General features: G+C 41.7%; 1 protein-coding gene across 3 annotated transcripts; it reads left to right on the top strand.

The window, feature by feature from the left end:
* The first annotated feature begins 78 nt into the window (after positions 1 to 78).
* LOC126994959 (kinesin heavy chain-like) lies at positions 79 to 18,571 on the top strand. 3 transcript variants are annotated; one of them, XM_050854236.1, is made up of 20 exons: positions 79 to 275; positions 6,193 to 6,280; positions 6,996 to 7,223; positions 7,358 to 7,501; positions 7,838 to 7,962; positions 8,410 to 8,663; positions 9,038 to 9,125; positions 9,308 to 9,437; positions 9,759 to 9,919; positions 10,351 to 10,557; positions 10,855 to 11,004; positions 11,243 to 11,509; positions 11,801 to 11,926; positions 12,263 to 12,400; positions 12,751 to 12,906; positions 13,135 to 13,200; positions 13,473 to 13,661; positions 13,775 to 13,910; positions 14,691 to 14,804; positions 15,796 to 18,571. In XM_050854236.1, the coding sequence occupies exons 1-20, from the start codon at positions 135 to 137 to the stop codon at positions 15,807 to 15,809; spliced, it is 2,922 nt and encodes a 973-aa protein (XP_050710193.1). In that variant the 5' UTR covers positions 79 to 134; the 3' UTR covers positions 15,810 to 18,571. The 3 variants fall into 3 exon arrangements, with proteins under 3 accessions (XP_050710193.1, XP_050710183.1, XP_050710200.1); XM_050854226.1 differs by lacking the exon at positions 79 to 275 and adding an exon at positions 3,713 to 4,197; XM_050854243.1 differs by lacking the exons at positions 79 to 275; positions 13,135 to 13,200 and adding an exon at positions 3,718 to 4,197.
* The last annotated feature ends 3,040 nt before the right edge of the window (positions 18,572 to 21,611 follow it).

The raw sequence follows: 21,611 nt of genomic DNA, 5'->3' as shown, positions 1-21,611 counted from the left end.
CGTCACTCTTGTCAGTCACCCAACGCTCGCTCAGTAGTGAATCTGCGACTGGAGGTGTGGCTGGCTGCCTACCTGTGGTCCGGTGTTTTTTTGTTTTTTTTGTCTATTGTCATTTATCTGAACCATAATCAGTCATGGAACACAGTGATCTTCAACCAGAACCGGAATCTTCTACTGGTAGAGAAGAGGTGGACACTCGAGCACGGCAAGCACATATTCACTCGTGGATATTCCTGACCACGGTTCACGAGGCCTTGGAAACTGGTAAAAACTGGGTGAGTCAAATGTCTGCAACATGCTGTCAACTAGTCTCAAGACGAGTCTCAACGGTATTTTTTTTAAATGGCGCCATATGTTTACGACAACCACGAATCTGCCGACAGTCTTCCAGATTGTCTGTCAACTGGTTGGCCGACTAGCTGGCCGACAGTTGCCAAGGAGTTGGCCGACGGTCTTCGCGACTGTCTTGGCGGCAGCCAAGCTCTGTATTCGAGAATGAAATGTATCGTTCCGTTTTGACAATACGGAACGGCATTTGTTCCGTACATATACGGTATTTTGTTATCTGAATGGTCAAGCAGATAAAATTCAGTATCTCAGAATTGTAGTGAGCGCATTTTTCGGTTGATAACAAAACGTTACCAGCCCGTAAAATTTGTCAAAGGTTCGTCCTAAAATACGTTTAAAATACGCGACGTAACGTCCCTCCCCCCTCCCTCTTGCCTCCCCCAGCAGCGTGCTGCGTGCTGCTGTCACTCATTGCATGCTTGAGAAATTTTAGGGTTAATTGCCACCCGTTCCTTTACTTATGGATCCATTCCGTATTGGAGAGTGAGATGATGCATTCCACATTTTTCTGACCTCAGGGTGGCAACCAAGGAGATGGTGGCAACCCGGCCTAGTTGTGTCATTCAAATGAGAGATCGAGGCAAAAGGAGTGCGCGTGCGTATTGTGCAGCTCCCAAGTTTGTGCCAGCGAAACGTAACCATGCCCAGAAGTTGTTATTGTGCTTGTGATTGCAAAATAAAAATAAAAATTTCTTGATGGCGGCAGTGTTAGCCGATATTTCTGAGCCGACAGTCGTCACGATCGTCCTTCATTAGGTGAAGATTGTCGTCACGACACTGACGACAGTCCCTCATCAGTAGTCGGCACAGACGACTGTGCCGACAAGAAACGGTAAAAAATTGAAAAATGGCTCCGACAATCGTCACGACTGTCTCAAGACAAGCCAAGACTGTTGACGACAGTCGCCACGACTGCCCCAGACCTCCCTCAGACCTCAACCGAAGTGACGGTTGGTCCAGACTCTTGCCGACTCTTGTGCTACCCCTCACGACTCTGACTCCCGTCACGACGTCGGCGCAGCAGTCTCAAGAGTCAAGACCTCTTTCAAGACATGCCCGACCCTAGCTTTCACATCAACACCCAAGATCTCGTGTACCCTAGAGTCGTGGGTTGTCTTGGCCCAGAGTCGGCACAGTGTGAACGGGGCTTTAGAAATGAGTAGCTGTAGCGATATAGTGCCACTACAATTTGACTGAAGTAGTGGTAGCGGTAGTGCCACTACTGTTAGCAGGTAGTGAGCAGAACACTGAGTATCATTTCCTTCACACCTAAAGGGAGGCACTTATCATCATTAATCATGGCATCTCAGGGTCACAAAACACATGAGAAGTCCGGAAAGGGGGTAATATATATAAATCCCCTGGGTGGATTTTCGTGAGTTTTTCGCATCGGGGGGGGTAAATGCACACAGACGTATCATCCAGCTTTGACCTGAAATTCTGAATTTAGAAAGTGAAATAGAGAAGAGATGGTAGTTTACAGATTGGAAATTAGAGCGAACACTGTAGACGTCACAGGAGTTAGTTATTAAATGAAGAGAAAGTTGGCGAGCTATCAAGACACCTCTTTGTGTAATTGCTGAATAAAATAGGTGAAAGGAAGGCACCTTCAGCCATATACGTAGCTATTAGGGTTACAAGAAAGATAATTAGGCCATAATAAGTACAGATTAGTCAACTACTTGTACACACCCACACAATGCATTACGTAAACCAGCTGGGGGAACCATTAGCCCCATGGAGGTATTTATAATACCTCCTTGATTAGCCCCAATAGACTCAACGGCTTCATTAGGGTTATAAGAAAGACATCCATGACATGCATAAGCACCAATAGACTCAACGGCTTCATTAGGGTTATAAGCATAGCTGGGCACGATAACAGAAAACCTTAATAATGAAAAACCTTATCGGTGACAACCGATATTCGTTAACTGGAGACACAAATATAGGCGATAACCGATAACCAATACCAGATAGAATTCACACTTCCGATATTAGCTAGCGATAAGTCCGATAGGCGAAAACGATACCATATTGATATTTCAGATAGAAAAACATAGATGAATTCAAATTTTCATTATCTGTATTTTAGAAAACTTACAAAACCTGAAAACCACACGTTGACACGTGTCCTACATATGGACGGTAATACTAGAAACGCCTGAACCGGTGTTGTGTTATTTGACTTCCCCACCGTCAAATGCTGGCGCTTTTGTTTACAAACACTTGTCTCTCGTGAACTGCGCATGCTCAGACCAGCTTTTTAACCGTAATTAAGAGTTGCTGGAAGGCTGAATCAGACATACAGTACCACTACCACCATCCTCGCCGTTTCTAGAACGACACTGTACGAGTTGTATTTATATGTACAGAGTGTCGTTCTAGAAACGGCGAGGATGGTGGTACTGCATGTCTGTTTCAGCTTTCCAGCAACTCTTAATTAATGTGTTAAAAAGCTTTGTGAGACTGTACAGGGCTACGCTTACTGGTCTGAGCATGCGCAATTCGCGAGACCAGTGTTTGTAAACAAAAGCGCCAGCTTGACGATGGACACCAAATAACACAACATCGGGTGCCTTCAATACCATGGCATGCTCACAAACGAATATGGAATATCAATTTTGAGGCAGAGAATAATCATTTTTTGGGCAAAGTTAAATGATTTTTATCTTTGATATATTGATTTTTGAGTAAAAAAAAAAAAAGAAAAAAAAACTAATGTTTTAATGTTGATGATCTAAGTATGAAATCTCTTCACCGAAGATATTCAATACCCCGAAGATTGTTCATACAACACCGGGCCACGCATGCGCAGTAGGGAGACAACGTTTTTTTTCTGAGGCGGAAAAAAGTAGCGATTATCGCTAGTTTGGTTACAAAAGTAACGAAGATACCGATATTTATTTAAATAAGTAGCGGATGGCCGATAACCCGATTTTGTTATCAGCGATAAAGTATCGCGATAACTTATCGCGATAACGCCCAGCTATGGTTATAAGACAACCGTGGCATACAGATTAGTCAACTATACTTGCCCACACCCACACCAGGAAACAAATTAATGCATTACGTAACCATTAGCACCAATATATTCAATGGCTTCATAAGGGTTATAAGAAAGACAACCATGGCATTATATACATTGATTGATTGATAAGTTTATTGTTATACATTAGTCAACTGGGGAAACAATTTAAAGGATTACGTAACCATTAGCACCAATAGACTGAAAGGCTTCATTATTCATCCTGGCGCGTGGAGGGTATGGTCCTGGCCGCTCCCCGTGCAGCATAACAAGGGGGGCAGCGTGACTAATAGTTATAAAAAGGAATTCCGTGGCTGGGGGAGTTAAAAGTAAGTTAAAACCCGCGGCCCGTGACTCACTCCTCCCGTGCTGCACCGCGAAAGGAAATGGCGGCGTGAGGGCCCAACACCTTACTCGGGCGTCCACTTTCTCGGCCTCTCAGCGTCTGCCCAGTGATTCTTTTACCCTCTGGCCCGTGATATATTTCCCCGAAGCCCCGAGGTACCCCTAAAACCCCGCCATACTAGCCCCTGAAGCCCTGAAGCCCGCCCGTGGGAACCCATAAGAGGTGACGGGCTCCACCCCACACAGCTGACTGCACTCTATAATGACGGGCCTCACCTAATCGCCTTCATAATTAAGTGCTGCAGAGTCGTCCCAGAGCCGCCACGATGTCCGGGGAGGCGCCAGAGAAGGGCAATGAGGATAGTATTAAGGTGGTGGCCAGGTTCCGGCCCCTCAATGACTCCGAGGAACGGGCGGGGTCAAAGTTCATCGTTACATTCCCACAAAGCAAAGATGACCAGCTAGTCAGCATTGGGGTGAGTAGCCTCCTGAAGGTAGTGGTGGAGTGGATATGTGGTGGTGGTGGAGTGGGTGGAGTGGATATGTGGTGGTGGTGGAGTGGGTGGAGTGGATATGTAGTGGTGGTGGAGTGGGTATGTGGTGGTGTGGGTGGTGGAGTGGGTATGTTGTGGTGTGGGTGGTGGTGGAGTGGGTATGTGGTGGTGGTGATGGGTATGTGCTGGTGGTGGAGTGAGTATGTGGTGGTGGTAGTAGTGGAGTGGGTATGTGGTGGTGGTGGTGGAGTGGATATATTGTGGTGGAATAGGTATGTAGGCAAGTGGTGGTGGAGTGGGTGTGTACTATGTAGTGGTGGTGGAGTGGGTATGTGGTGGTGGAGTGTGTGTGGGTAGTATACATGGCCTGAGTTAATCCTATGGTCCTATTTCCATATCTACATCCATCTAATTTTTCCTTAAAGCTTCCTATACTTTGTCTTTTGTGTGCTATCTGCCAGGGTCACCAGGGAAAGGAGGGGCTGCTGTGACCTCTATGTTGGGGGTGGGGGTTGCAGTAGTGGGTTTCCTGGAGTTTCTCGGGTAAGCAGACAGTTAGGAAAGCATATTCCCAGAAGGTCAACATTCAGGGTCACATACAAGGAAAGTTTGATTCAAGGGTATTCATTACTATTTGAGGGCTCCTGTGTCCTGTAGGGGAGGGTTGGGGTTCCTGCATCCCTTTAAAAACAAGCTCGACCGACGATTCCTTGAACTTAATATTAACTAAAGTAGAAATGCAAAGTTTTAAAGCTATCTGATTAATGTAGAATTATGTACTTAGGTTTAAGGACAGATCACCTAGTCTGGACCATGTTGTCTGTGTGATCTGAATTTCTATGTAAATCAATAGGCATATAGGTGTTCTGGTGTTGTCTCAAGGTCGAGGGATGTGCTGAGAAGGTAGCCTGTTCAAACACCATTATTCTGGGTCACACGCAAGGAAAGTTTGGAGTAGGCTGTGTTACTTTCCATTGAGCTGAGTCTTTGTGTGTATGTTGGCTTCATCTCCAAAATTTTAAGGTTTAGGGAGAGAGTCATTTAGGTTTATGTATACAGGTGAGAATACCAGGTGAGGTCAACACTGAGGCATTTCATCTTCATAATCATAGTTTCCCTAATTGACTCAGCACTAAAAAATCAGTTATATATCTTCAAAGAGCATGAAAGAAGTGTTCCTACTCAAATATTCACAGAAAGTTAGAGTTCTTTGTTGTCATCCTTGTAGGTGATAAGAACTCAACAATAGGTATAGTTTTTGTCAGCCTCCAGCACCACCCACCAGCCTGGCAGCCATGTTTACAGGCCTGTTGTGGGTCTTTTGTGTGGTAGGCTGCTTAGTCCACTCATATGATCTGTATCAAAAGTAAACTTTATATTTTTTGTGATGACCAAATCTTGTTATCTATTTTATCTAGGAATATGAAGTTTCTTCACACCACCATTTCCTCTTAGTTACACATATTATCAGGTACAGGATGTTGCTGACAAGTTTTGTGGTGTTACAGAGGGGAAATATACCTAGATATGTGACAGACTCATCAGAAAAAAAAAATTGACTGTGGCATTTCCTGTGGGGAGATAGCATGGCCATGTAACATGTAGGGGATGTCCCGCACACTTTTATATACAGTATGGAAAGGGAAATGAAGAACTGCAAGGTTTCAAATTGGATATATTTGTATGCTTTATACTGACTTTTGTAAACTTTTGTCTTTGCTTTTGTCTTTTTTTTTCTGGAATATATCAACTCTGGTTTTCTTAAACAGGGACTTAGCTGTTTTATTTTATGTATTCTGTTATTTCTGTATATTGTAAGCATCTCTCAAATTGAACAGATCCAAAATGATATTTAAATGTTATAACTTTTATTTGCGAAAAAGGAGAATGCATATTATGACAAAATTAGATGGAGTTAGTTTATTAATGTGATATGAATAATTTGTTATAATGTTAACATAATTTTTTTATCAACAGGGGAAAGTGTATCATTTTGACAACATCCTGAAACCAAATGTTACGCAGGAGAAAGTTTATAATACAGCGGCCAAAGATATTGTCAAAGGTGAGGTCAAGTGGAGTATTATTTTGCATAACACAACAGGCTTGAATCCAGGGGAACACAAAAGCTCACTCAGTTAATCTTTTACTCAGTGTATATGTGTGCACTGGATAGTCCAGCAACTTTGTGCAGGATTATGGTTTCTCACATACCTAGTTTTAAGGCTTTGAAACATGCTTGCTATTATTTTTTATACTATATTTTATTTTATTTATTTATTTTTTTATGTATACAATCCATGGGTGGCCCATACTAGGGGTCACAACATTTATGCAAGTGTTTGAATGCTTTTAGTGGTTGTAATGAATTGATATAATTATGTTTCTTTTATTACTACAAATACAGAATATCTTTTAGGATTAATTTTTCCTATTGGAAACTTCCATTTCTTGGGAGCTACTGTTCATCAGATTTGTTGGCAATGCTAAAATGCTCCTGTGCTAGAAACTGTGATTGAGTATGCACTGTAAATCAGTTTTGTAATCAGAAATTAGCCATGTACTTCAAATGGCCAATGAAATGCATCTCCACTTAAGCTACATTATTTTCATTACACATTCATAAGTACACCTGGCCGTTTTTGCTTGAGAAAAATAAATATATGATTTTCTTGAAATGCAAACTGATCATTAAATCAAGTAAAGTCATTTATCTATATTTGCCGAGATCCAAATGTTTCCTGTAAAATCTCATTCATAAATTTCATTCCCCCTCACAGATGTGCTCAATGGCTACAATGGAACCATTTTTGCATATGGTCAGACCTCCTCAGGGAAGACCCACACTATGGAGGGTGTCATTGGCGACCCCAACCTTCAGGGCATCATCCCGCGCATCATCCAAGATATCTTCAACCACATTTACAACATGGAGGAAAACCTGGAGTTCCATATCAAGGTCTCCTACTTTGAGATCTACATGGACAAAATCAGAGATCTGTTGGATGGTGAGTCACTGCAATGGGATTAAAAATAGACCTTTGCTTAATATTATATGTACCTTTAATACTTGTTGTGAAGCATACTATTTATTATTAATCATCCAACACATTTTTAATTCTTTTGTTTTATTTGTTCACAGTGTCTAAGGTAAATCTGGCTGTACACGAAGACAAGAATCGAGTGCCGTTCGTTAAGGGTGCCACCGAGAGATTTGTGTCCTCTCCTGAAGAAGTGCTTGAGGTCATTGAGATGGGCAAGAGCAACCGTCATGTTGCCGTCACAAGTGAGTCTTGTTGTTTTGGAAGAAGAGAAGAGCCACCGTTGCCAGATCATCATACTCGGATCATAGTATTTACCGTTTTTTGACGCCTAACTATTGCCAACAAACATCAGGAATTAGCTATTTTGATGATAAATATAGAGGAATCTCGTTATTGGGGCCCAGGAGACAGTTTTTGGGTCGGAAGTTGGTAAACATAAAGGGCTGAACACAATAATCTGGCAACGTTGACTGAAGAGCACATTTTCCTCTTCATATAAAGTGTTAATTCAGCTGTACTAAATGATGTGTAAGATTTATAAGCAAATGGATTTAACATAAATTTTCCTCTCTTTTCAGACATGAATGAACACAGCTCTAGAAGTCACAGTGTCTTTTTAATTCAAGTTAAGCAAGAGAATATAGAGTCGCAAAAGAAACTATTGGGTAAACTTTATCTTGTTGACTTGGCTGGTAGTGAAAAGGTGAGTCTCTTCATTTTGTGGTTTATGCAGTGTTTCCCTAGTGTCTAGCATTAAATTTGATATTCCTATGTGTTTGTTAATGTTTAAATACTGGAATTTTGAGACCAAGGAACACTGACATAATTGAAGAAGGGGTGCTACTCACGGTACATATTTTGTCAGCAAAGCCTGTCTGAATAGTTCTGTATTGGGATTTTGTCCATATCTGGATGGTCTGATGGCTCTATTATGTCAGATATAGGAGGGATTACTGTACATGTATAATTTAATTGTCTTTATCAGTTTTGTTCAGTAGATACATTCATATAATTTACATATTACTCTCCTTTGTATTGGATATTTGTTGCACTGTGTTCCAAGATAGCTTTGATGGTAGACACTGGAAGACTTTGATTGTTGATTTTTCATTATTTATTCACTTGGTTAATGTGACATTTTCTGCAATAGGTGAGTAAAACTGGTGCTGAGGGAGCTGTCCTGGATGAGGCCAAGAACATCAACAAGTCCCTCTCTGCCCTGGGTAATGTCATCTCCGCCCTTGCCGACAACACCAAAACCCACGTCCCCTACCGAGACTCCAAACTAACACGTATCCTTCAGGAGTCCCTTGGAGGCAACGCACGAACTACTATAGTCATATGCTGCTCCCCCGCATCCTTCAACGAACCCGAGACTAAATCTACTCTTGACTTTGGCAAGAGGTAAGTTCAAAATAACTGAAATTTTTATTGTGAGATCCTAATTTGAACTTCTCAGGTAAAATCTCTTGAAAAATGTCATATTTGAAATTGGAAAGGCCGTTTAGCATGAAAGGACAAATTTTTCAAGAAGGCAGTAATTAAAGATTTGGGAATGGTAATGTAACCTACAGCTTGAAAGTGAACAGTGAGTCAAAGAGCTCAGTATCTCGGTAATATCAAATTCTCTCAACAGAGCAGTCAAGTGGTGAGTAGTTTGTAGAATGTCAGAAATTGTTACAAACTTATCACTTCAGTATAAAAATAAAATTCTTATCTCCCTACAGTAGCTTAGATCTTGGAGAATGTGCTATGCTGAATTTTGATTTTCTTTACAGAGCCAAGACTGTGAAGAATGTTGTGACTGTTAATGAGGAGCTTACGGCTGAGGAGTGGAAGAGGCGCTATGAAAGGGAAAAGGAGAAGGTGAGTAGGAGCTGCTTGTTCTGTGCAGGTTCAATAATATGTAAGCCTGGGAAGCACTTTTGGCCACTTTTTTATAGATATGGTTAAATGTTTTGCATTATGATTACTGTGGATTTAAATAGATGTGTGCTCTTGTCTGATGTATGCATGTATGTATGTCTCTATTTGTCATCGTTGCACAGGTGACAAAGCTGAAGGCCCAGCTGGAAAAGATGGACAGGGAGCTGGGGCGGTGGCGAGCTGGAGAGTCTGTGAGCACGGATGAGCAGGTGGCTGTTGACATGGAGGCCTCAACCACCTCACAGCAGCTTAGTAAGTCTCGTGTTCTGTGAAGAACTCATTTATTATTATTTGTATTCATAGAGAAATACTTTCTATTTTCCATTCAGTTTTTCTCATTCATCATGTGTTTGATCATAATTTCATGGGAGACATATTTACACCACTGCTGCTTTTTAATCCATCACAACATCTCTTCCTATGCAATCCTGTTATGAAAGCAACATTTGTACTTTTCTGTTCACTATCCTTTTTCTGATTTGATACATTGAGCATAGGTGGCCAGGTGCTGTATGCCCCCATCCCTTTTATATCATAGACTCCTTTCCTCAAGTTTTACAATTGTTGTGTCAGTCCAAGTGCTGGCAGCTCCCCTCCCAGTGGATGGGGATGCAGCTGAGTGGGCAAGGGAACGTGAGCGTCTCTACCAGAGTCTGGACGAGAAGGATGATGAGATCAACCACCAATCCCAGCTGGTGGAGAAGCTGAAGGAGCAGATGCTGGAGCAGGAAGAGGTATGCTTGTGTCAACATACGTACATCTTTGTGTGTGTGTGTGTATGTATTCTTGTACATGTGCTTGTGAATGTATGCATACATGGTCACATTTGTGTGTGTGTGTGTTTGTGCATATTTTGTTTTCTTTCTTAGTTGTAGTACACATAATTTATGTATGTGCCTGTAAATGGAAGTTGTGAATATCCATTGATACAAAGAAACTATACCTTTACATCAGGCCTAAGTATGACATGATTAGATTCTATTTTTTTTATGTAAATTGATTATTCTGAATATATGCCATACCTGGATAAGTTGAGTTAACCCTATCAGTATTCAAACCACTTATGGATTAACTCATTCTGAATAGATGAAAAACAGGATAGAATTGAACAGGTCAGATAAGCCTACATGCACTTCTATGCCTTAACCACAAATATCTTTTACAGCTGATTTCCTCCACTCGCCGCGATTATGAGATGCTTCAGTCAGAAATGACTCGGCTCACCAATGAGAATGAGAAGGCCAAGGAGGAGGTGAAGGAGGTGTTGCAGGCACTGGAGGAGCTGGCGGTGAACTATGACCAGAAGACGGAGGAGGTGGAGCGCAAGGGCAAGGAGAACGAGACCATGGCGGAGGAGCTTAGCCAGAAACAGGTACTCCTTCCCTTTCCTTTCTTCGGTCTTTCTCCTTCTCTCCGCTCATTTATCTCTTTCCTCCTTCCTGTCTGTATGTGTGTAGGGAGGGGGGGGGGATTATCTGGTTTGTTTTACTTGTTTTCACTTCATATGATTTTTATGACCACAGCATCCCTGTCTGTTTGAATTACTGAAGCTAATTTTGTGCAGAATCCATTTTTAATATGATTTTAGTTTGGATGCTAACTAATCTATTTCCTGACTATTTGAATATCTCCATTGAGGATGAGAGTTAAGTACAGTATTACTTGACAGGCCTCACTAAGTTCTGCCACATCAGAACTTCAGACGGTTAAGGAGTCTCAGACTCACCAGAAGAAGCGGATCAATGAAATGTTGGTGTCCCTCCTGAAGGATCTCAATGAAGTGGGCACCATCATTGGCACCTCCAACGATGCCATGAAGGTAAGACTGTGTGTGTTTTTGTAGCAGTTACCATGAAGAGAATGAGATGAGTTTGTAAAGTGTCGTTTAATAGAAACAATTGAGTATAAATATCACTTAAATGGAACATATGGAGAATGGCTTTATCTTTTTCCTATAGTTTGGCTACCTAATCTGTGCCTGATAAACTAATTGCCTTGACAGAACCTTGGTGATGTGACTACCTAATCTGTGCCTGATAAACTAATTGCCTTGACAGAACCTTGGTGATGTGGAGGGTAAGGTGGAGGAAGAGTTCACAGTTGCCCGACTGTACATCTCAAAGATGCGCTCAGAGGTGAAGAACCTTGTTCAGCGATGCACCACGTTGGAAACCAAACAAACAGACCTCAATACCCACATTGATGAGCGGGAGAAGGAGCTGAACGAGGCGAAGCTGCTCCTGACCCAGCACGAGGCCAAGATGAAGACCCTCACTCAGTCCATGAAGGAGGGTGATGCCAAGAAGAGGGCCCTGGAGGAGCAGGTGAGGGGGGAGTTGGGACTTGGGGCATTCTAGGATCTGTGGCACCTGATCATAATGTGTACTGTTCTAATTGACAGTGTTGATAGGCAACTCATCATTATATATAAATGTATGCCAAAAAAATAATTCTTGGCAATTTTAGATATGCTCTTTGTGGTATGTTAATCTTTGATAGTGTCATTTTTAAAACTGAAGCCATCTTTTAACTTTTAAGGACTCAAACAGGTTTTTGTTTATGTATCTGCAGAAAGCATTATGTAGATCTTTTGTCAAGGTGATATATTGTTGCAGGTGGACAGCCTAAATGAGGAGGTGGCACGCTTCAAGGCTGTGTCAAGGGTGTCAGAGCAGGATGGTCATGTTAAGGACGCCCTTGAGAAGCAGATCGAGGAACACAGGGAGCTGCACCAAAAACAGGTGGGGACCAGAGGCAGCCCACTATACTTTTCCTGTCGTTACAGTAATTTGCTTGCTGTATAAGCCTTCACTGATCCTAAGTTTATGTTCTACAATTGTTTTTGTACTCTTGTAATTTTTATTATGTGAAAATTCTGAAGTTGAATATCTTGAAATAAAATAATTACTCTATACATTCATGTTGGAGTTAAAGATATTTTAAAAAATTGCATTAATAAGGGTTACCAAGCACTTTGATAATGCCAGTGTAAGTTACCATTGAAGCAAGTAATTACGGAATGCTACAGAGGTCATAAAATTCATGCAGAGTATAATTCCTTACTTTATCCTCTACAGCTGGCAGCTTTGAGGGATGAGATCACAGCCAAGCAGCAACAGATTGAAGAGCTCACAGATGAGAACCAGAAGAGAGCTGTGACTGAGGAGCAGCTGAAATGTGACCATGAGAAGCTCAAGGCTGAGGTGGCTGAGAAGGTGCGTGGCTGTTAGGCACCAGTGGCAGATTACTCTTGTGCCATGAGAGTTAGTCAAAACTCAATTCATTGATATTTTATTTGCCTGTTCATCAAGCAGTGATAGGGGAACATCCCTGATTCACATTATTTGATGTTCTACATTATCAATTTTACCATGCCCTTAATATGAAGAAGGTATTTACTTTGTCAGAACTCTTCATTTGATATTTACATTTCAGTGAATATGTAGTTTTTAGGTATTTTTGGCAGATGATTTTGCTATGTACAAATGTTCATGTAATGGCTGATTAGTAATAATGCAGAAGACACTGATGGCTCACACCAACCCATGCTCTTCCTCCTCCTCAGACTTCTAAGCTGAGTGAACTAACAACAGTCCATGAGCGCAAGGAACAGGCCCGCCAAGACCTCAAGGGTCTGGAGGAGACGGTGGCCAAGGAGCTGCAAACCCTGCATAACTTGCGCAAACTTTTCGTGCAGGACCTGCAGACCAGAGTGAAGAAGGTGAGCGGACTGAGAGGTTGTTTAAGATGAAATTGCTATTCTTGCTGTATAGATAGAATTAGCTAGTGAATAATTTCTTTATTGTGTTTTTATTGCCGAGATATTGGTTGCTTCTTTAGGGCCTAGAATACTGTGAACCTGTGGTGTATTCTTTATTGCATGGGACTTTAATCTCCTAGTGCTCTTGTTGTAATAATCCATAGCACCCATAGTTTGTATTTGTTGTAGAAAATGGGAATCCTGGGCGTGGAGGAGCCAAATGACAAGAGTCAACAGGGAGGCTGCAGGGGAAAGGTATTGGATGTTCAAAACACCACTTTTTAGGCAGATTTATAGGTTGGAGACATGCATTAGGGAGAGACTGGGTGGGAATGATTGATTCTGCATGGAAGGTGTGTATGAATAAGAAGACCTAATAACTTCTGGCAAGGTCATGTTCTAGAAGGAATGAGGGAACAGAACTGAAGAAGTGTTAGAATCTCATACACGAGTTATAAAATGTATTTATTTTCTTGTAGCTATATTGTTTTACTTATAGAACTCTCAAAACTTTTCCCCATTGGCAGTCTGCATCTGGAGAGGAGAGTGATGAGTCTGGTGGATCACTTGCACAGAAGCAGAAGATTCAGTTTTTGGAGAACAACCTTGACCAGCTCACCAAGGTACACAAGCAGCTAGTGAGGGACAACGCAGATCTGAGGTGTGAACTTCCGAAGCTGGAGAAGAGGCTCAGGGCCACCATGGAGAGGGTCAAGGTGAGTTACCAGATAATACAGAGAACAATAATTTTAATGTCGCTGATGATAAGGATTCATATTCTCTTCAATATAATTTTTTTGATATTCTATAATTGTGTATTGCTTCACAGGCCCTGGAAACTGCCCTGAAGGAAGCCAAAGAAGGGGCAATGAAGGACCGTAAGAGGTACCAGCAGGAGGTGGACCGAATCAAGGAGGCAGTGCGGCAGAAGAACCTCCAGCGCAGGGGAACCACGGCCCAAATTGGTATGCAATGGCTCCCTTTTTTTAATCCTTCTGTGGTGTCTGAATTTTATCTGGTGACTGTCTTTTGAGAATATAAAGAATTGCCCCTATTGCTTGACTGATTATGTAGTTAACCCCTTCAACATGAGGGCGCATATACTGCGTCCTTGCGTGCCCCGTACCATATCCGAGGACGCGCATACTGCATCATGGCTCGCTTTAGCCAGTGTACGAGTTATTTCATCTCTGTATATTTAAACTTACATCTCAAAATTATCAATTAATTTAATTTTTTTATGTGCACCATTTAATTCTGCATGTTTTCATATATAATACATGATAATTATGTTGAGTTTATGGCTGAAAACTTGTTATATTCAATAGCGACATTTGAAATTTGGCGTGTGCGGCAGTCCCGGATACGGCGCAGGGCGCTGTTTTGGTCCAGCAGTAATGAAGGGGTTAAGGGTACAGGCATGGTATGTAACTGTACTCTGTAGATTTGTCTTCCTCCTGACTTGCTGATTTTCCTTGCTTCATTTTCCCACAAGACTTCGAACCCCATCTTGGTGTGTGTGGATCTCCTGTTGGTGTGGGTTGAACTGGTGACAGACTGCAATGTTCATTCACTGTAAATGTTAGGGTCACTTTGTCTGGTCGCTTGCATCCTCCGCTGTCAGTTTTTTCTAGTGTGATTTCCATTACTCTATCACTGTCAAGCCTGGTGTACAGAGGATATTTATTTAAAAAAAAAAAATTCTTAGTTCGTTTTATTTGAGTTAATCTCTCCTCCTCCCACAGCCAAGCCCATCCGAGCAGGACATGCACCTCAGGCCAACCATGCACCCATCCGGGGCGGCATGCAGCCCTACCAGCCGCCCGCCGTCCAGCGTCGCTCCATGGGGGCTCGCATGGGTGAGTAGCTCTCAGGCCTACAGGCTTCCTTTGGTAAGCCTAGGTGGCTGCCTCGGGTTTGTCATGTTTCCTTTCTCTGAGTTGCGTGATGTGAAAACTTAAAACTGAGTTATGTATGTGTGTGCAGTTGTAGTTTGCAGAAGATATCTTTTTAAAGTAAATGTAGTGTGCAGGTGTTATGGCAAGAGAATAATAGTAAAATTCTGGTGAAAGTGTTTATATCTCTGTTGTGGTTAACCCTGTAATGCCCTTGGACTTAATACATAGGGAATATAACATGTTTTTGAGGCTTTAAGTTAACCTTTTTGATATAACAGTAAGTCAGGTCTTTATAACACATTTAATACAAATATTGCAATTTTCACATTATAACCAAATACTTTTTTTGTCAGACTTTCATAATTAGTAAGGGACTAATTTTTTTAGATTTTTTTGGCATGTGAATCTGCTCATTCCTCAGCTAATGCTTGGTTGTGGCTCTAGCTCACCCTGTGAGTCAGGGCTAGGATTCATCTTATCCTCATTTCATTTGGTATGTACCTCAGCATTTTCAGTCAGGGAAGCACATGTTGTTGCTTGAATATATTTCGGCTTTTAAACATAAAAAAAATTTCGATTTTCTTTACTTTGATTCCATGAACTCTATTGTTTAGCAAGGCATTACAGGGTTAAAGGACTTGTTAATGTATTCACAATGAGAAATTAGACTCCAAGGGATACAGAAGTTGGAGCCTGCAAGTATTTGGAACGGGGACAGTGTTCTGTTATCACTGCAGCCCTATCCACCCACAATCTTTTGATGATTTATTCAATCCATTTTTGTGCATTCAAATGCTGAGAGTATGAATTGACTTCACACTTTTGTCATCCCTGCAGCTTCAATCCATGTTTCTAGAGAGTATTGAGAGTTTGGTGGCTGCCATTCAGCTGTTCATGTTTTACCTTCTTGAATTATGAATCTGTATTAATTTCTTTTCTTTTTTTGTTTCAGACTCATCTAGTTAAACTCTTTCAAGTTTTCCACGTTCCAGGGAAGATCATATACAATATTGTATTAAAAAGCTATCCTGCAGCATGTTACCAAATGAGAGTACCACTTGATTTCTGCACCCACAGAAGAAACTTGGTTAAGTATATTACTTGGTGAAGGCAGTTATACGGTAAAGAGTGAGGGCATGCATAGCAATCCATTAAGAGCCTCCAGCTACCTTACTGCTAAAGGCTGTAATTTGAGTTACATAGATATGGTAATGTTTTTTAATTTTATACCTGATGTAGTGTCAAATTTGAGATTAGCAAGCCTTATTTTTTCCTCAGTTCAGAACTTGATAAAGCCTCACTCAAAAGACGTGAGGTTTGAAATATGTATCCCTGATTAATGTAGTGTAAGATTCTTCTCTTGTAATAATTGGTTTCATGATTCATACTTTAAAATTTTGGCTTCACACAAGTACAAATTTAGGCCCTGTAACAGGAAATTGCTTTTCAATTAAAGCATCACTTTTCTCACTCAATAGACAATATGTCTCATGGAGTCTTCACATGACAGCTTTCACGCCTGTAGTTCAGCACAAAGTGAGGGACACGACCAGGACTGCTGTGCATAGCATTGGCTGAGTACAGATACACAACAGTTAGAAGCGTTGGTGGCAGGCCTACCGGGCAAAACTTAGCCAATTATTGCCCAGTCATTTAGAAACATTATGGAAATATTTCTTTCGGACCAAAGCAAATTTCTGTTAAGTACTGTGGAAAGAAGAAATTGACAATATATGTAAGACATTTGACAATTTTGTTTAAATGTAATTTTGTTTAGTTTTTGTTTTCCTGTTTAGATGTGATAACGTGTCTCTTCAGTTCCGTGTCTGAGTCCAAGGTAGGTCTTGTTGTATGATATCCGTGACATGCGTCTGTACTATACTGTAAAGTTTCATATCAACTATTTTACTGGTGATGTTTGGTGGATTCTTTTACATACACAGTTTTGGAATAAAGTGTCTTAGAAGCAGCTGTTAGGAAATGTAGGCAGGTCCCAGTCTTTCAGTGTCAGTCCTATGAACTTACAAAGATACTTTATGTATAGTTGAATGTACAGCAGAATTCCCTCCCATGACCTTTTGATATGTTTGTGTTAGTAGATTTTATATATATACTATATATATTAAATACTGGTACTGTTTTTATTTGTTTGTGTTCATGTATATTTGTTGATGAAATCATTTGTGGAAATTTTGTTACCTGTTAAAACATACTACACAATACACCCCTAGATTTCAAAATAGCTGTTTCTATTGCATACGATTCGGCAGTACAAAAGAATGCGTGTGATAGCAGCATTGGTAACAGTTCATGTGAGCAAAAGGCATTTTTTAAAGCAAATTTAAATATCAAGGTCACATACTCTATAAAGCATTTGACTGAACAGAGGATAAGTAGCTCAGATCTGATGAATGTGATGCTGTGCAGGTGTTTTACAAGTAACATGGCAGGTGCAACTTTATAACAGTGGTGTCGTGTCTCTGTGAGGCACGGACACAATGATCTGGGAAGTGGAAAACGGTCTACTATGCCTCTTGCTGGCAGGTGAAATATTCCTCAGAGATGATATATTGTATTTTATGTTACAATGAAAAAATCAATTAGGTTACAATGTTCTCTCCAGGCAAAGTGTACTATTTTCCTTGAAGTAGTTGGCTGTGGCACTATCTCCCTGTTCCTCACTGTTAGACCGGCCGTCACTCCTACACTAGGTTGAGTGAGCTCTTTCAGCTTTAAAATGAATAGTTACATAGTGCCCTTACTATTCTTTCATATCACTCTTTAGTCATAATTTTGTTAATCTGGTCTTTGAAATCCATTCCTGGTGGAGATCACTTCATAGTATTTAATTTGGCTTATTTATTTATTATGTTTTATTGATAATATTAAGAACAGGTACACCACTATTTTGCTGTTGACTTTAGTTACTAGACGGGTGGCGTACAGACCAGACTGTCACACCTGCGGCATAACATTGCAAAAACACAGACACACGCTTCCCTCACATGCCCTACCATTCTGTAATCCGATGAGGGAGAAGTACTGCTACCCTTGTACTGAAGAAGAGTTGGGGTCCCAGTGTTAGGGTGGTCCCTTCACCAGCAAGGCCTTCACTTAATGGTACACCAAGCACCACTCAACATCTTGCACCGGTGAACTCCTTTGTGCTTACTGCAACAACACTCCCTTCATATGGTAGATGTAAGATGACATGGTTGTGATGAGCATTGCTTACAGTTGGATCACTTACTTGCTCTGTCACATTCTTTTAATTAAGAATATGGTAAGAGTCTTTCCAATGGCATGCTTGTCATTAATTATTAAGTAAGAAAACTAATTTACCGTCATTCAGTGTAAAGAACTTACAGGGATGGATATTGCATATTGTGACAATGTTGGTGTGATGAGAGAAGATCCTGATGCCCTCTTATTGTGTTGACATATCCAGATGTCCAAGGTTTTATTTCATATCAAGATGTCCATCGTTAAATGTAACAAAAGTAGTGTTTGTCAAGGCTTTTTTCCCCATAGACACCATACTGTAGAGACATCTCACCCTGACCAATATAAGGAAGAAAGAAAAACCTCACTCAAATTCTCCTCAAAGGGGAAAGTCCAGAAACCTTGTTAAGATATTTTACATTTATAAAGTCAACTGCACTAAGATTGCTGCCTCAGCTTTACGTGCTTGTACGATGGAAAGGTACCACAGTAAAACACTAATTGAAGGCGTTGTGTGAATCAATCCCTATCAGTAGCTAGTGTCTTGGTTGTCAGGTTGTAAGTATGGGGCTTTGGCTGATAGAAAATGTGTAGTGAAACAAGCAACAATTGACACCTGTATTTACCTGTACATGTTTGATTATGGAGCACAGACTATTATATACATACATAGCCCCCTTGCTTGACTTGGTGGTAGCGCTCGCTCTCTCTATTTTTCAAGCCAACGCTACATTCCTTCTGACGGCCACTGTTTAGATGGTAATGTGGTAGCGGGGTGGTCGTCTGGCTATTTCCGAGCGGTTGTCAATGATGTTGAGACAAGCCTCAGGACAAGTGAACACTCGTTCTGGGTTTTAGTGCGGTAATGATGGAAGGTGGGTGGATTCCCGTGTGAACCACTTTGAGACAATATTTAGTTAAGGGGGAAGTGGTGATAACGTGTGTGTGTGTGTGTGTTTCAGAATGCCCAAATGGCAGGTTGACAGGCTTGAAATTATAGCACTTAGTAACTTAATAACTTTTCTTATGTATAAATATAATTACATCCCCTGGGCGGTTAGCGGAGTGACAATTTTAAATGAATCCATACATAACGGCATATTATTGAACCTAACTAACTATCAGGGAGATTGGGGAACATTTGGATGCTTATCCGTTGAAGTGCCGACTGGTGCAGGATGGAGGAGGGCACTGGGGCGATTGAGGCGCCGGCGGGGGGGTGTGGAGACTGCCTGGGCTAGTAACTGCAGCAGCGTTGTTGACGAGGCGTGGTTGAAGAGGCCGTGGTTGGGTGGTTTACGAGCTGAGGCGTGGTTGCAGAAGCCGTGGAGGCGGTTATGACGGTAAGGCTGGTTTAAGGCGTTGTTGAAGAGGCTGCTTCCGCCGTGCTTTTGTTTCGCCTCGCCTTGCTGTGCCTTGCCTCGCCTCTGCCGTGCTTGCGGTGGTGTTCACAGGGCTGTGATGGACGGTCACGCCCACCTCTTAACGTGCGTTCTTCACCGCTCGTCTGTATCTATCTCAGGGTTTCTGTTTCCTCCCTGGCTGCACTCTTACTATGATGGTGCTCGTCTCCTCGCTGGCCCGTGCTTCTCCCTGCCATTGCCTGCTCACCTTTGCTCCTCGCTAAGCTCCTCCCCCTTCTTCACGTGACTCCCTCTCTGCATTACAACTAGGTAATCTATCGCTAGCTAACTAATAATTATTCTAGGGTTCGAGACTGGAGATGAGGGATTTCAGAACAGTCTTTCATCCATTCACACCCTCATTCACGCCAATAATCTCTACCTATCACACACACTCGTCCACCCGTCCACACATCCGCTCACTTGCTCGTTAGTTGTAATATATAATCATTCACTCACTTGCATTCCATACTCATTCATTCGTTACACTTTTGGACCGTTACACATATCAAAGACTCCTTGCATGACTTGGTGGTAGTGCTCTCTCTCTCTCTCTCTCTCTCTCTCTCTCTCTCTCTCATCCATGTAGCTCTTAATTAAAACTGCATCTAGGGTCCTACAGCTTAACCGTGGTAGCTCTTACATCTGACTAGACGCTGTGCCAGTAATTCACATGTTAGTACTGCACTGAGTGGTAGGTGATATCTTGGTTTGACATCCTATGAGCAACGTGAAACAAAGCAACCCAGATGCAAGAGGGTAAAGTATAGCTGATATTCATTATAAGGGGTAAGAGGGTCTGTTGAGTGTCTTCTTGAGTCTGGCACGAAATAAAACACCTTCAGTAAATCAAGCCTTACCTCATAGTAGGAAGAACCCTCATGGACGGTCCTTCACGAGTTTGATATAATAAGTACACAGCAGACTCATTACGGAAGATTTGGAGCTTAATTTCTGTTAAGCACTCACTGAATCCTTTGCAAAATCGTGTTCGCTTATAAAACAACACTTTAATTCTTCCGTTTGTAATAAAACAGTGCTGATAAGGAAAAATGAGTGTGTGCAAGGGAAAGGAACCGCTGTGCGCATTGTGATCGTCAGGTGTAGAGGAGTGAGCACCGTTGCCAGATTGTCGTACTCGGAGCATCACATATCCCGGCTTCTCGCCCTTTAAATATCACCAGGAAACAAGAATAACTAACAATTTCAACGATAACAACATAAAAAAGGCAGTTATTTGGGCACAGGAGACAGCTTTTGGCCGGGTTGGAAATCGGTAAATATGAGAAACTGAGTATGTCAATCTGGCAACGTTGGGAGTGAGCAGCTGTGCCAGATTGTCGTTCTCACCATATCGTATTTCCCGATTTCTGACCCGTAACCATTGCAAAAAACACCAATGATTAACCATTTCAATGATAACTATAATTGAATCTAGTTATTAAGGTGAAGAAGGCAGTTATGAGGTCTGGAAACGATATATACAATGTTCCGAGAATGACAATCTGGCACCGTTGGGAGTGAGTCATAGTTGTGATGGTGTTTCATGCGTGTTCGAGCAGCGTTGGTGAACACTGAACAGCTAATATTGTCCCAGCAAAGATCAGTGGACGCGTGGACATCTCCCGCTTTGCATCTCAGTACACAAGGGCTTACTGATTACGTAGGTGGATGGCAGTGACGGAAAATCGTTAATTGGTGGTTACTGACAGCAAGTGGAAGAGCAGGATGTTTTTTTTATTTTTTATAGCTAAGGAATCGGCTCAAGGGCAACAAGAAAAGTGTAAAAAAAATAAAAAAAAGCCCGCTAATCGCTGTTCCCACAAAGACGAAAGTGAAAAATGGCCAAAAGAGAGGTCAATTTCGGGTGTGTGTGTGTGTGTGTGCAGCCTTGGAGCTACGGACACCGCCCCCTAAAACACTCAAGAAGAAGAAGAAGAAGAAGACCGAGGCTGTAATGGAGTCTGGGCGGCAAGTTGATGACCCCGCCACACCGTGAAGGCAGGGATGGCGTCACTCCGCGGCCACAGGGTAAGTAGAGTTTCAACATGCATATAGTTACCTTTTTCTATGTGTTAGGAGCTACCATCTATATAGTAACCCAGCCCCTTCATATCTGCACATGGTTAATCTTAGGGAGCAC

Source organism: Eriocheir sinensis, chromosome 7, assembly GCF_024679095.1.
Source record: "Eriocheir sinensis breed Jianghai 21 chromosome 7, ASM2467909v1, whole genome shotgun sequence".
Classification (NCBI taxonomy): domain Eukaryota; kingdom Metazoa; phylum Arthropoda; class Malacostraca; order Decapoda; family Varunidae; genus Eriocheir; species Eriocheir sinensis.
Note: the sequence above shows the minus strand (reverse complement) of the source record. Positions and strands in the feature narration are given on the sequence as shown.